The sequence below is a fragment of the Lipotes vexillifer genome, unplaced genomic scaffold, assembly GCF_000442215.2.
Source record: "Lipotes vexillifer unplaced genomic scaffold, Lipotes_vexillifer_v1.1 scaffold618, whole genome shotgun sequence".
NCBI lineage: Eukaryota > Metazoa > Chordata > Mammalia > Artiodactyla > Lipotidae > Lipotes > Lipotes vexillifer.
Window position 1 is genome coordinate 647,135 of NW_006799025.1, and position 16,045 is coordinate 663,179.

Below are 16,045 nucleotides of genomic sequence, written 5' to 3' on the forward strand. Positions count from 1 at the left end.
GGGGGGGAAGCATGCTTTTCTTTTTTTCTGTTTTCATTGCAGCACCACCACCTCCACCGCCGTCCCGGGGAGGGCCGCCTCCTCCCCCGCCGCCTCCGCACAGCTCGGGCCCTCCTCCCCCTCCTGCCCGGGGAAGAGGGGCTCCTCCCCCGCCCCCTTCAAGAGCTCCCTCGGCTGCGCCGCCACCGCCGCCTCCGTCCAGGCCAGGTGTTGGGGCGCCTCCGCCACCGCCAAACAGGATGTACCCCCCCCCTCCTCCGGCCCTTCCCTCCTCAGCGCCTTCCGGGCCGCCGCCACCTCCTCCGCCAATGTCGGTGGCGGGGCCGGCGGCACCGCCCCCGCCGCCTCCACCTCCCCCGCCGCCGGGGCCGCCACCTCCCCCCGGCCTCCCTTCTGATGGTGACCATCAGGTTCCAACTTCTGCAGGAAGCAAAGCAGCTCTTTTAGATCAAATCAGAGAGGGTGCTCAGCTAAAAAAAGTGGAACAGAACAGTCGACCGGTGTCCTGCTCTGGAAGGGATGCGCTTTTAGACCAGATACGGCAGGGTATTCAGCTGAAATCTGTAAGTAATCTGTTCCTTTCGGTTTAGACTGCCTGTCTTAATGGAATTTTAAAGCAATTATAAGACATCTTTGAAAAAAATTTTGTTTTTACTTTTTCTCTTGGTGTATGTTTTTCTAACCCTTACATACCCTAAAATGCGTAAGTTTATACCTTTACCTGTGTGGTCCATACTTCTGTATCAAAATATCACCCCAGAAAGTTCCCTCATGCCTCTCCCTTCTCAGAAAGGATCACTGACCTGATTTCTATCACCATAGGTTTAGTTTGCCTATTCTAAAACTTCATATAAAGAATATTGCACTATGTTTGCAATCTGTCATTCTACACTTTTAAATAACTTTTAATTTAAAGAAAAATCTTTATTAAACTATACAGAAGTAAAAATAGCCCTGTTGAAACTAATTGTAATCATCTTGGCAAAGTCAAACCATTAACTTTATGAAAACTAAACCATATTTTAAAGTTTCTGTGTCTGAAATTTAGATTAGTAGAGAATCAGACTCCACAGAAAATTCAGAGAGTTCTAATTAGAATTTCTATAGTGACAGATAATTTTGGATTCTCTGAATTGGTTGAGGTCATCGTTTCATCTTCCAGAGCAGAGGTTGGCAAACTTTTCTCTTTAAAGGACCAGATAGTAAACATTTTAGGCTTGCAGGCCATATGGTATCTGTTACAGCTGCTCAACTCTGCTATTATACCACAAAAGCAGCAGCCATAGACAGCACATAAGTGAGTGGGCATGATTGTGTTCTATAAAGCTTTATTTATGGACACTGAAATTTGAATTTCATATAGTTTGCACATATCATAGATATTCTTCTCTTGTTTTCTTTCAACCATTTAAAAATGTGTAAAAAATCATTCTTAGCTTTAAAAAAGTTATACAAAAACAGGGGACAGGCTAGATTTGGTCCATGGCAGTAGTTTCCTGACCCCTGACCTAGAGCCTAACCTGCCTAACATTCACATGCTTCCTCTGGGCCTTTATGTGTGGTCTCTCAGTTCCAGGAGGAACATTTGCTCTGCAGGGCTTCAGGCAGGTTGTGGATGGTAGGTTTTTCTATGAAGTAAATGGAGCTGAAAGGAGATTTTAATTGAAAATTATTTTGCAATGTGTAGAGAATTATGATAACTTTCTAAATCTCAGAAGCTTTAGCTAGGAAGAGAATGATGGCTAGGGAACACAGCTAATCGAATGAAAGCATTTAAACGTCAACCTAGCACAGATTTAAGAAACTTCTTTAAAATGTGTCTACATCTTTTCTTAATATGTATTCAGGATGATACTTAGATCAGCCTGTGAACAATCACCTCTGCTCCCTCTCCCCATTTAGTTCAGACGACAGGTTTCTCAGGAGCAGTTGAAGAACTTTGAATAGTTGTTGGTGGGGGGAATTATTGTCAAAATGACCACAGCCCAGGTGAATAGCAGATTTTAATGGGGTCATATACTTTAGAATTTCAAATACATAAGTTGACCCTTGGACAGCAATGGGAGTTAGGGGTGCCAGCCCCCTGAGCAGTCAAATCTGTGTATAACTTTTGACTCCCCAGAACTTAATTACTAATGGCCTAGTGTTGACTGGAAGCCTTACCAATAACATAAACAGTTAATTTAACACATATTTTGTATATGTATTATATACTGTATTCTTACAACAAAGTAAGCTAGAGAAGGGAAATGTTATTAAGAAAATCATAAGGAAGAGAAAATACATTTACAGTACTGGACTGTATTTATCGATGCTGTAAGTTTACATCATCTGTTTACAAGATGAATAATCTGTTAGTACCTACATCAATTTGGTCAATATTGTCTTATTAATATAATACAAACACTGTAGATGTTATATGTAATACAGTAGACATCAAAAATAAAAAGAATGTGAGAAATTTATATTTATTTACAGGTATAATCATGCAGCGATAATGGAGAGGCAGCCATATGATTGCTTTATGGTAGCCTAGCATATTCGATATGGTTGCTTCACAGTAGCTAGCCTATATACTAGTGAATGAATCGTTATAAAATTTTTATGGCATACGTTAGTACAGTCATATTCATAATACTGTATTGGGAACATTGTTATATTTTTTTTCAAAAACCACTTGCTTGTGAAGGTAGGCAGATACGCAGTTTCTCCAGTTACGAGAGAGAGGGGCATACTGTATGGTAATGTAGTTCTTCAAAAGCAAAGTTGTAAAACAGTAAGAAAACTAACACAGTATTAATTTTATATTAAATATCCCTCACCTTACGCCTATGTAAGGAGTGGCTATCCACTTCAACTCTTACACACGGTGTTCTACATGATGAATACCTAGGTGATGATGATGATGACACAAAAATATTTCATACAGTTCTTGCTGTATAGTTATTAGATTTTCACACAGAGACACACATACACAACAGATAAATTTATTAATTGTACAGCATGATGATTACTATTCATTCATTAAGTGGAAGTAGGTCATCGTAAAGGGCTTCATCCTTATTGTCGTCACGTTGAGCAGGCTGAAGAGCAGGAGGAGGAAAAGGAGGTGTTGGTCTTTCTTGCTGTCTCAGGAGTGGCCTCAGTGGAAGAGGCGGAGGGAGGGGTAAGGGGAGGCAGGAGAGGCAGGCACACTAATTTTATAGAACTATATCATACTGGGTTGGCCAAAGAGTTTGTTCGGTTTTTCCCGTAAGATGGCTCTAGTAGTGCTTAGGTTGTCTTTAACTTCATTCGAAACAATTTTATTAGATTGTATTGTGACAGCTGTCATATCAGCGTGCATTAAAAAAAAAAACTTACCAAAAATTGGTGAATTTTTGTGTAGCCGTTTTAATATTGAAAATGAAAGAAAACATTTTCAGCATATTATGCTTTATTATTTCAAGAAAGGTAAAAACGCAGCCGAAACGTAAAAAAAGACTTGTACAGCGTATAGAAAAGGTGCTGTGACTGATCGAACGTGTCAAAAGTGGTTTGCGAAGTTTCGTGCCGGAGATTTCACGCTGGATGATGCTCCACGGTCAGGGAGACCAATTGAAGTTGATAGCGATCAAGTCAAGACATTAATTGAGAACAATCAGTGTTATACCACGCTTGAGATGGCTGACATACTCAAAATACCCAAATCAAGCATTGAAAATCATTTGCACCAGCTTGGTTTATGTTCATCGCTTTGATGTTTGGGTTCAACATAAGTTAAGCGAAAAAAACCTTTTGGACCATATTTCCACATGCAATTCTCTACTGAAACATAACAAAAACATTCCGTTTTTCAAACAAATTGTGATGGGCAATGAAAAGTGGATACTGTACAATAATGTGGAACGGAAGAGATTGTGGGGCAAGCGAAATGAACGACCACCAACCACACCAAAGGCCGGTCTTTATCCAGAGAGGGTGATGTTGTGTATATGGTGGGATTGGAAGGGAGTCCTCTATTATGAGCTCCTTCCGGAAAACCAAACAATTAATTCCAGCAAGTACTGCTCCCAATTAGACCAACTGAAATCAGCCTTTGACGAAAGCATCTGGAATTAAGTCAACAGAGAACACATCATCTTCCATCAGGATAATGCAAGACCGCATGTTTCTTTGATGACCAGGCAAAAACTGTTACAGCTTGACTGGGAAGTTCTGATTCATCCTGCATATTCACCAGACATTGCACCTTCGGATTTCCATTTATTTCGGTCTTCACAGAATTTTTTTGATGAAAAAAATTCAATTCCCTGGAAGACTATAAAAGGCACCTGGGACAGTTCTTTGCTCGAAAAGATAAAAAGTTTTTAGAAGGGCTTCCCTGGTGGCGCAGTGGTTGAGAGTCCGCCTGCCGATGCAGGGGACACGGGTTCGTGCCCCGGTCCGGGAAGATCCCACATGCCGCGGAGCGACTGGGCCTGTGAGCCATGGCCGCTGAGCCTGCGCGTCCGGAGCCTGTGCTCCGCAGCGGGAGAGGCCACAGCGGGGAGAGGCCCCAGCGGGGAGAGGCCCGCATACCGCCAAAAAAAAAAAAAAAAAAAGTTTTTAGAAGATGGAATTATGATGTTGCCTGAAAAGTGGCAGAAGATAGTGGAACAAAAGGGTGACTACATTGTTCGCTAAAGTGCTTGGTGAAAATGAAAAATGTGTCTTTTATTTTTACTGGAAAACCAAAGGAACCTTTTGGCCAACCCAGTAATTTCCTTTGTTTTAGTTTTAGTACCCATATCATGGAAGGGTCCGTGTTGTAAAAGAAGTCAAATGCAGTCTTGAATAATCCGAGAACCCTTCTTTCTGCCAGATTGTCTAATGTCAGTTTGTTTTCCCGGCACTGCTGCTTCTACATTTTCTTCATCATCGTCTGGCACTGGTTTGGAAACACTCATTTTCATCAAGTCATCTTCTGTTAATTTTTCTGGTGTGGTATCTGTTAGCTCTTTTATTTCTCCAAGATCCATATCTTGAAACTCTTCACCACCACTGCCACCACCCCCCGCCACCTTTTTTGCCATATCAATGATCTCTTTCATGATTTCCTTGCTTGGCTCTGTTGTAAATCCTATGAAGTCATATAGAACATCTGGACACAGTTTCTCCAGCAGGAATTTATTGTTTCGGGCTTGATGGCTTTCACCACATTTTCTGTAAGAACAATGGCATCTTCAATGATGTGATCCTTCCAGACTTTCATGATGTTCTCTCTCTCGGAGTTCTCTTCTATAGTTGACAGTTCTTTACAACCACATTTTTGTAAGAACAATGGCATCTTCAATGATGTGATCCTTCCAGACTTTCATGATGTTCTCTCTCTCGGAGTTCTCTTCTATAGTTGACAGTTCTTTACATAGAGTACCATGTGTAATGAGCCTTAAAGGTCTTTATGACCCCCTGATCTAGAGGCTGAATTAGAGATGTTGTGTTGGGGGCAAGTAGACCACTGTGGTGTTGAAGTCATGGGGTTCTGGGTGGCCTGGGCACTCTCCAATATCAAAAGAACTTTTTAAGGTGGTCCCTTACTGGCAAGGCACCTCCTAACTTCAGGGACAAAGCATTGATGAAACCAATTCAGAAAAAGGGTTCTCCTTGTCCAGGCCTTTTTGTCATCTAACCAAAAAGACTGGCAGCTGGTGTTTATCTTTTCCCTTCAACAAGAGTTAGCAAATTTATAGATAAGGGCAGTCCTGATTGTAAACCTGACTGCATTTGCACAGAACAGCAGAGTTAACCTATCCCTCCTCAATCCTGGTGCTTGCTTTTCTTCCTTACTTACAAGTGTCCTGTGTGGCATTTTTCTTCCAGGGCACTTCTAGGACACTTTCGTCTACATTTAAAACCTATTCAGGCAGATATCCTTTCTCCTCTATTATTTTCTTAAGGCATCTGGGAACTCCTCTGCTGCCTCTTGGTCGGCAGAAGCTGCTTTTCTTTTAAAGCCAAACCTCCTTCTAAAATTATCAAACCGTCCTTTGCTGGCATTAAATTTTCCAGCTTTAGATCCTTCACCTTCCTTTTCATTTAAGTTGTCATATAATTACTTCACTTTTTCTCAAATTATTAAGAGTCTATAGGTATGCCTTTCTTATAGCAATCCTGCATCCACATGGAAGCTGCATTTCAATACGAGTTATAAAGTTATTTCACAAAAAGTGCAAGGTTTTTGCACCTGATGATGTAGCTGCAGCGATGGTTTCATGAATTTCTTGATCTTTTTTTTATTATGGTCCTTAATGCCATATTCATTTATCTTGAAACAGTGGGCAGCTGCAGCTGCAGACCTCAGTCTACAATACATATCACACAATTCAGCTTTTTCTTGTAATGTCATGACTTTTCTCCACTTCTTGGGAGCACTTCCAGCATTACTAGTGGTGCTTAGTATGGGTCCCGTGGTTTTGGTCAAGGTTTGCAGTATTGCACTAAATACAATGAAAAATACATGAGAACTGCGAGAGATCACTTTTTACTGTGATATGCAATTTATTGAAGGGACAAACTGCTCACACTACTAACATCACAGGGAGTTTTAAGCATGTACTCACAACGCTTGAGCATACGGAAATAGCAATAAGAGGTGGGTACAAAATTATTACAGTAGTACAATGTGCACTACAGTTAATCTTACGCAGTTATGATTTAAAACTGCATCTTTATGTTGGTTTACATTTCTCTCAACGGAATGGTGCCGTGTACAGTCTGTGTATAAGCTTTAATAAATTCTATCTTTTTATAATAGATTTGTGTATATTTTATGGTAGTAAATGATAAAATAGATGTGTATATATGTTTTATGCAATCATGACATATCTAACATTTTCTTAATTTTTTCCATACTTCTAGGCAGTGTGATTCATCTGTAAGTTTTTTCAAATGTAGCAAATCTTTAAAAAGTTTTCCAATATATTTGTTGAAAATAATCTGCATATAAGTGGACCCATGCAGTTCAAACTCGTGTTGTTCAAGGGTCAACTGTGTGTGTGTGTGTGTGTGTGTGTGTGTGTGTGTATGTAATTATTTAGTATAGCTGTGCTATTTCATTTTTAATTATACCAATATCATACCAGGGGCAAAATTAACAAAATGACTGTTTTGTATAAACGACTGCTCATTTTAGTCACAGTGCACATACGGCAATAGTTTCTAAATTGTATTTTTTTCCCCTAAATCTCTACAAACTTCCCGTAGTCTCTTTTTTAATGAGTGTTGGAATCATGGATTATTTTCTATAGAAATTAGATTTTAATGAGACCCTTTGATATTGATTTTTTTCCCCCAAATGTCGTTTATATTAGGTAAAGTACTTTAGTTAGGGATAGCTAGTTGCCTTGTGAGGTACATTTTGAAAGCTACGCATCTGATCTCCTTAAAGAAAAGTTACATGATATGAGAAGGAAGGTACATTTTGAATTCTAGTATATATATTATATATTGTACATATTTACATTATAACTTTATATTAAGTATAATATTTAAAGTTATAAAGCCTATTAGTAAAGCTGAGTTTTTCTAGGAAACCATAAGTCTCTTTAATTGCTCTTAGATACCCTAAAATGTTCTCTTCTCCTCTAATAACTTTAGGAATCTAAATGCTACCTTAGTTTTGTAAAATGATGTCCTTTGATAATCGTTTTAAAGTTTCTCATCAGCCAAGGCTTTGTGCACTAGAATGAACAGAAGTAACCCAGCTGTAAGGGCAAGTATTATTTAGGAAAAAGTTTGACTGTTGTATTAAATTTGGAAATGTATTAATGGCTTATACATTAAGGAGGGGAAATGTATCTTGGAGAATTATTTTAAGGCAGCAATATTTTTTCTTCTTAATTTTGTTAATCCTATTCTAGGCTTGATTGTTTGCTTTTTTTGTTTTGTTTTGTTTTAAAATAATAAAGTGATTCTAAGAGAGAAAGATTTTCTGGAGACAGATTTGTTGCTAAGGATGTGTTACTAAATTTTGCTGATTTTCCTTTCCAAGGTATCTGACGGCCCAGAGTCTACACCACCGACACCTGCACCCACTTCAGGAATTGTAGGTGCATTAATGGAAGTGATGCAGAAAAGGAGCAAAGCCATTCATTCTTCAGGTATATTTGCATGTGTATATATATATTTAGTAAATTTGAATATTTGAAGTTCTGCTTCTCTTTTTATTCTGTGACACAGTCTCTGCTAGATTTTTCCCTGCTATTGAATAACTTATTGATGTAGGTTCTAGGATATATTTTAAGTTGTTGCAACTGTGACTAGTCTATTTGAAGCTTAATGGATGTCAAGACACCACTGTCATAATCATAAATTGGAAGAACAACTTTAGCAAAATGACAATTTTGTTTCCTAAACCAGAAATACTAATAGAATGCCTGGAAAACAACTTGTAAACAAGGCTGGAGAGTCCTGAATCTCATTCCTGTGACATTCTTGTGACATAAGAAATTTAGGTTTCCCTGATTTGCAAGAGTTGGGGCTGAGAAATGAGATAATTTATACTGTTTCTAGGGTTTAGTAAAGAATCCTAAAGTTTTTTGTTTCCTCTTTTTTTTTTTTCCTAAAAGGTTTATTTGTAAACTAGTACTTATTTGAGGTTATTAAACATATGCACACCACCACGTAAATGAATATCATTTTTAAAAGAGAGAAAGAATATGGGTTTTGCTGATGTGATGGTTGAGGTTTACTGGAGAGCATGATGTACTAGAAGCAGATCTTTGTTCTTATTAAATCTATTACTTACTCGCTGTGGTGGACCTCAATTCTCCAGTTTGTTACATGGAGAGAATTCATAAATCAGATGATTGATATGAACAGTAAGTAAACTAATATGCAACTAAACAGCAGATTGCCTAGCACATAGTAGGTGTTCAGTAAATGTTATTTTCCTTCTCTTTCTTTCTCCTTAAGGATGTGGGTATCTAAGATCTTTTAGCAACATTTGTTTTTCTTAAATAGGCATTTTTATTTCCATACCGTGTTACAAAGATAGGATAGGTTAATTCAGTCCACAAATATTTATTGTGGAATAATAATTAAATAACAAAACAACAAAAATTCCTGCCTTCATGGACCATGCATTCTAGTGAGAAAGAGAGAGACAATAAATAAATTAGAAAATATGTATATTAAATGGTGATATGTACTAAGGACAGAAATTAAGCAGAAAAGGGAGATATAAGGACTAACAGACCGTGAGAGGGAAGTTCATTTTGAAATAGGATAATGAGGCCTACCTAAGATGTCATGTGAGAAAAGACCAGACGGAGTTCAGGGAGTAAACCATGTAGAAAACAGGAAAGTGTGTACAGCCAGTACAAAGTTTCTGAGGTTGAGGAACAATGCCAATCAAGGTCAGTAGGGCTGGAATAAGAGAGCAGGAGAAAGAAGAAGAAATGTAGTTTGAGAGGTGGCAGGGGGTCAGGAGTAAGGCTTTGGGAGCCATGAATGTGATGGGAAGCCACTGGAAGGTTCTTAGCAGAGGAGTGGCAGTGATCCAAGCTAGAGATGATGCAGGTTTGAATCAGGTTGGTAGCACCTGAGAAGTGGTTGGATACCAGTTATACTTTGAATGTGGAGGTCATTGGGTTTGCTGATGGATTGGAAGTGAGGTTTGGAAAAAAAGGAGTGATGGTTAACTCTGAGGTTTTTGAACTGAGCAGCTGAAAGAGTGAAATTTTCATTAACAGAGTGGGAAAGATTTAGGAGTGGCAAGTTTGAAAGGAAGGATTAGGAATTTGATTCTGTACATATTAAATTTGAGATACTTATTAAAAAATTAAAAGTAGATACTGAGTAGACATTTGGTTATGAGTCTGGAATTCAGGGGAGAGATGTGAACGGTAAATATAAATTTGCATATCATTAAGATATACATGGTATTTAAAGTTATGGAACTGGATGAGATCATCAAAGTGGGTATAAATGGAGAAGAGAAAGTTTAATGAGCTCGGAGCACTGGAGGGTGTGGCATCTTAGAAGTCAGGTGAAGAAGTGTTTGCAGGAGGATGGAGTGATCATCTGGGTCAGGTGGGTGTGATGGGTCAGGAAAATGAGAACAGAGAATTGAGCTTTAGCTTTAGCGACGGTAGGTCCTTGGTGACCCGGAAAGAGCGGTGTCAGTGGGTCCAAGGGAGAATAGGGGGTAGAAGAGGAGATTAGGTACTGGGACTGCCTACTCCGTTTCCTTTATGGCTTAGTGCTGACGCGGTTCCCACCTGTCACTGGAATTATAATTGAAATTGGTAGCCAAACAATGTGCTGGTTATATTTTTTACAACTTTTCTTTAAAGACAGTCGTTGAAGGGGCCTTTGTTGGGTTTGCAATATGTGAGCCTAAAATTCAGAGAGATCAACTCAAATGTGATTTTACATATAAAGAAACACAGGTTGAAACTGGTTACATAGATGCTTAGGGACTAGAACCCAAGTCTTCTTAGTCATGTTCTAATCTTCAACTTACTATCAAATACTCTTTAGATGTATTTTACTGATTCATTTTAAACCATTTTAGTAACTAGATTCCTCCAGGTTTGTGTTTTAGAAGCTGAATAATTAGAGAAGTCCCCTAAGAATTATGAAATGTCATTTGATTTATACATATGTTTTAATTGTTTGTATTAATGATTCTCTTCTAGATGAAGATGAGGATGAAGATGATGAAGAAGATTTTGAGGATGATGATGAATGGGAAGACTGATCTATATATTATATATATATTTTTAAGGTGAAATACTAAACACTGCTTTCTGTCTATGGATTCTGTAAAATTATCATGTAAATGTTCTACCAATTTGCTGTATATTTTTGTTGCCTTTTTTGCTTTTTTTTATTAATCTGTGCAATACCTCATTTAATCTGTAAGGGTTTGTCATAATCCTCTGCAAAGCTACTCCCTGTTACTGTGTGCACGTTTACACCAGAATGCTCACTTAATTTGTGAATATTTCTCATTCCATCAACAAGGGAGTTTAAATATTATATGTGAGACTGACAAAAACCTTAATGTAATTTAGTTACAATGCCAGAAGGAAAACACTATTTTCATACCCTACTTTTTCTGTACCTAAATTTTCTTATTAAAATCTAGTATAGCACTACATTCTTTTTTAAGTGATGCAAACTTTAGTTTATTTAGCCCCTTCATTTCGAACACATGCCACATGAATGTTGAAGCTGATACATTGCACAGTTCTCTAGACATCACTACACTGATGCAGTTTCTCAAATTTTAGCAATATGCGCTATGTAAAATCACTACAGAGATGCTAGTTGGGAAAATGGTAACACACCTCTTACAGCAATATTGCCTGTTACTGTACAGATGTGGTATTTGGAGGCTGGAATCATAAGGAGCCCTTGCATACCTATGCTTGACTGAGGTTATTTTTGTGCTATAGCAAATGTGGCAGGCTCTTTTAGGCAAAAATTTTAAAAATATTTTTGGTACTATTCTGAAACAAAAGTTGTTGAGGTTTGGGGATCTTAGAGATAATTTCGTTCTACATGAACTGAAGGAGGCTATACATTGTGGTTACTTCAATATTTGGTTAAATATACTGTAAAAATCAGAACATCATAAAAGTGGTGTGGAATTAAGTATTTTTATTTTGCAGTCTGTATGGATTGAGGTATTCAGAAATACCAGACATAAAAATCTTACCTATTTGGCAAAGTTATACACTGTAATGATGAAACTATTATGCTGTTTTTTTTAAAGTTTGATAATTTCTCAAGATTTTTGTCAAATGTCAGGTGAAGGGTTACATTTTTCTTAAAAGATTGGTGGTCCCAATGTCAAATTTCTTGAAATACAAAACTGAATGACAGATTTAAAAAAAAAAAACAAATAAAACTTTACAACCTGCACATTTGTTATGTATGCTAAATGATACGATGCCTCTCTACAATACACTAGTCTGCCTAAAGGTGGTTGTTTCATATTTATAGCATTAATTATCATACCTACCTACTTTAAATTTTAGGTAGAAAAATTATCTGATTTACATACAGACACCTATTTTTCTCACATTGAGTCATACGCAGAATGTAGTTCCAAATGTATTTCATTACTATAGTCACAATATCCAACTAAAAATTAAGCTGTCTATAATTGTACCCAACAAAATCTGGTGTTGGCATGATCTTGACAGGCTGGACCTGCAAGATGTGGCTTGAATTTTAACCAGTTATCACATAATCTCTAGTGATCATGCGTCTAGTTATCATGAGAAATAATTTAAAAGGTTTTGTTGCTGAAAGCAGTAAGTGGTGCAGTAAAACGGTTAAGTTATTCAAAGAATGTTACCTACCTTGCAGGAATAATTTAAGAACGTGGGAAAGATTCTAGACTTTTTGTTTCTTGCAAAAACAGTGCCCTCTGCTGCTGGAAACCTTTTTCTGCTTACTCTCATTTTTATTGTGGCTTGAGCTCTGTGGGTCTGGTGTGGATGAGGCTGGACAACTACTAACCAGTAAAATTAGAAATCTGTGCAAATGGTAAATAGAACATTGTAATTATTTTAAGTGTTATTAAATGTGTTCCTTTCTTTTGTTTTAGACATTATACAGAATTTTTAAAATATCTTAGAAATATCTTTAAAGTAATGCCAATTTAAGATCTCTGTTAACTTTGGGGCAAAGAATTCAGGGTTTCCCCGCTGACTTTGTTATGATAAAGATTTATCAGGAGCTGCTCTGAGCAGAGGATAACAATTCTTTGAATTGGAAACACAATTTGAAATACGTCAGGTGGGTATAAAATTTGCCAGTGATAATCGAGTTTATTCTTTCTTCTTAAAGGAAAAGTAAAAGACTTTGTTGTTGTTGTTTGTTGTTGTTGCACAAAGTCTGAGTCGCTATTGGTTGAAACACAGCAGCTGTGGAGCTCCGTCCAGCCACGAAGACTAAATCCGCTTTAGACGTAAAGGTTGCATGTTTCAGTCCCCCACTGCCTTGTGTTGTGGACAGCACTACACCTGTGCACAGCCCGAGGGCCTCCCACGTGTGCTCCAGCTAAATGATTGTCTGACAGCCTTCGCCTTTAACAAACTAGCATGAGGCTTTTTATATCTGAATGCTGCGTGATAGTTTCAGCTAGCCACATGCTGTATGTATGAGTTTCATAAAGACTCTCAATCATTCACTTCCATTTATCAACCGAAATTTTGTTTAGTATGTGAAATATTTTTTTGAAATGTATAGTGAATAGGATGTTGCACTGGTGGCAATTCATCATGGAGCATAATAAAATTAATTTGACCCAAATAGTGTAAAATAGTGTGTTTCTTATTTGTTTATTGTCAAGAGATTAAATTGGGTAAAAAAAACTGTATAGTAACGGGTTCATAGCAGTGAACAATAAGGGTTGAAAGTTTTAGCTGACTGCATGCCCTGAGAGTTGGAGCATGCCGTTAAATAAACATGGTGAGCAAAAGAATGTTACACCCTGTTCTGGGAAACGTGATGGCTGCTCAGCTGTTCCCCTGGGAGCCACTGCTGTGGTACACAGAGCATTCACATTGCAAGGTCAAACCAGAACTCTCGCACACCGAAAATGTTGCAGTTTCCTAAATCAGAGTGATAGTGGAGTTTACTGGTAGTTGCAGTAGAAACCAAATATAAAGTTCACGTGGGACTTAAATAGCTTTTAATAAATGGTATCAAACATGGTGCTTCCTTTTACATAGGAAATTCAGTTTTTGATAAATAGAATTTTCTGTTCTCCTGGCCCTGGCACAAGTGGGTGTCTGAAGATTAAACTGAGTTACGGAATCCAGCGTGTAGGATGCTACAAAATGCCTTCTAAGAGCGTTAGTCAAATTTAAACATTTCCATAATGATATGTCCTATTACAAATTTTGTTTCTTAAAAATTTTTTTAAAGAGGGAAGTGCCTCAGAATTGCTCTTGTCGCTTTATATTAATCTAATCAGTGAAGAAATTCCTGAAACAACTTACTCTGCTTTAGAAAGGGAGTTCTTAAAGGACAACTGTAGAGATAAGGCCTATTTATAGTACAATAGAAAATTATTTATGGAAAAGTTGAGAAATGTTATTTTGCACACCTATCTTACTGACATTGTCACATCCAAATGCTCCAAAACACATCATACTCTTTGTAATCACTTGTTCTTTTATTCATAGATTGTTTTTTTAACTTTGCTTTTAGTGAAGCCACTGGATAAAGGTGTAATAACTTGGCTGTTACGAATATGATGGGGAACTTACTTTGCAGTTAATACGAAGACTGCCTTTACTTCTATATGTGATACATGGTATCCTCCTTTGCCATGAGGGAACCCATTGCAAATTTTGGCTTTGTAACAAAATCTAGATAAATCAACCATAGCTTAAAAAAACATTTTTTAATATATACCAATGGCCATACTAACTATTGATACACATATAGTATTACTTTTTACACAAGTCCAGTGTATATCTAAACTGGTCATGTGTACCACCATCACGATTGACAAGTCAAGATATGAATAACAATTATTTTGAGTAAAATGTAACAGTAGCTTATGGGTGGTTTCTGGCTTAGATGTTTGTGTATTGGGGAATTTCTAGTAAATTCGAAGTAGCCCCTTAATTTTTTAACAACCAAAAAAATTTAAGGATTTAAAAAATTTTTTTATTTAAGAAGTACAGCTTTAGCAGAATCAAATTGTGTTATGGAACTTGAAGTTCCAAGTGTCATGTTGGCATTTTCTGCCTTGGATTTGTTGGCGTGTCCTGACCTAAATTCAGTTTTATCTTAGTTATTGCTAGATGTGTGAGGATTTTCATCAAGGCCTAAAGTCTTAAGATTTTTGTTTTGGCGGTACGCGGGCCTCTCACTGTTGTGGCCTCTCCCGTCGGGGAGCACAGGCTCCAGACGCGCAGGCTCAGCGGCCGTGGCTCACGGGCCCAGCAGCTCCGCGGCATGTGGGATCCTCCTGGACCGGGGCACGAACCCCCGACCCCTGCATCGGCAGGCAGACTCGCAACCACTGCGCCACCAGGGAAGCCCAAAAGTCTAAGAATTTTTAAGCATCAGTATCACCTTATTTAAACAACTGTTTATTAAAATTAAATATGTGATGGGTATTGTAAAATATAACAGTTCAGTCAGCTTCCCTCCCTCCTGAAATCTAAAATATTTAACTTCACAATTGAAAGACAGTTGGAGACAATCGAGTTATATCAAGCCTATTCTCCTTTCCTGGGTGAGAGGGTATCCAGGGTAGTTGAGGACCTTGCCTGAAGCCCATTAGAAAGCTAGGTACTAGAAGCCAGATCTGACTACTAGGTCATTTGCTCTTTTCCATTTATTACCATAATACTGTTTTATCCTTGTTTTCTCTATTTTCCTTAAGTTGTGGATAAATTGCAGATTTACTTTGTTTCTGAAAGATTTATGGCTACAAATGTCACCCTTTCTCACATGTCAGCTGGGTGTTGATAGAAGCCTCCAGCACATCCTATTGTCATCTGCCCGGGAAAGCTGGCTTACTTTGAGGAGCCAGCCTCTGACTCTAAGGCATGTGGTAGTATTCTGGCTCAGTGATGGCAGCCACCCTACATTGTCCAGGCATTCAGTCGTCACAGGACACTCCTGTCATTTAGTACTGGGTCAAAATGAAATTGAGCTTTTTATTCTACATCCAAATTATTTTCATTCGTTTCTTATAGATGTAAAATGGGCATTGCCTTTATATAAACATACGTATTTTGTAAACCCTTACAGTCAACGGCCTCACAGATAATTACTTTGAGGATGTATTCATCTTTCATATAATTTCCAATCAACAGCTACTGTCAATTTAAAGACCAGGAGTTCTTCCAGGGAGTACAAGGACAAACTGCACACTTTAAATCCAATTTCCTGGTTTTCTTATTAGTGAGACGGGAGATTCTAATTTGGTTGCGTGTACTTCACCCTTATTGTAAAAGAGGCAGGAAAATAAAACATTTCGTATTTGTGGTGTTGAAAGAAACAAGTGAAAGGAAAAGGCATTATGTCCAGTTAACTGTAGGGA

The 16,045-nt window shown here is 37.9% G+C and overlaps 1 protein-coding gene across 1 annotated transcript in view; it reads left to right on the forward strand.

Annotated features, from left to right (window-relative positions):
* WASL (WASP like actin nucleation promoting factor) overlaps positions 1–13,293 on the forward strand; it is a 67,464-nt gene extending 54,171 nt beyond the window's left edge. The window contains exons 9-11 of the mRNA XM_007471283.1: positions 43–563; positions 8,012–8,120; positions 10,662–13,293. Of these exons, the coding sequence (XP_007471345.1) occupies positions 43–563; positions 8,012–8,120; positions 10,662–10,723 (692 nt within the window). The 3' untranslated portion in view covers positions 10,724–13,293. The remainder of the gene's footprint in view (positions 1–42; positions 564–8,011; positions 8,121–10,661) is intronic.
* The last annotated feature ends 2,752 nt before the right edge of the window (positions 13,294–16,045 follow it).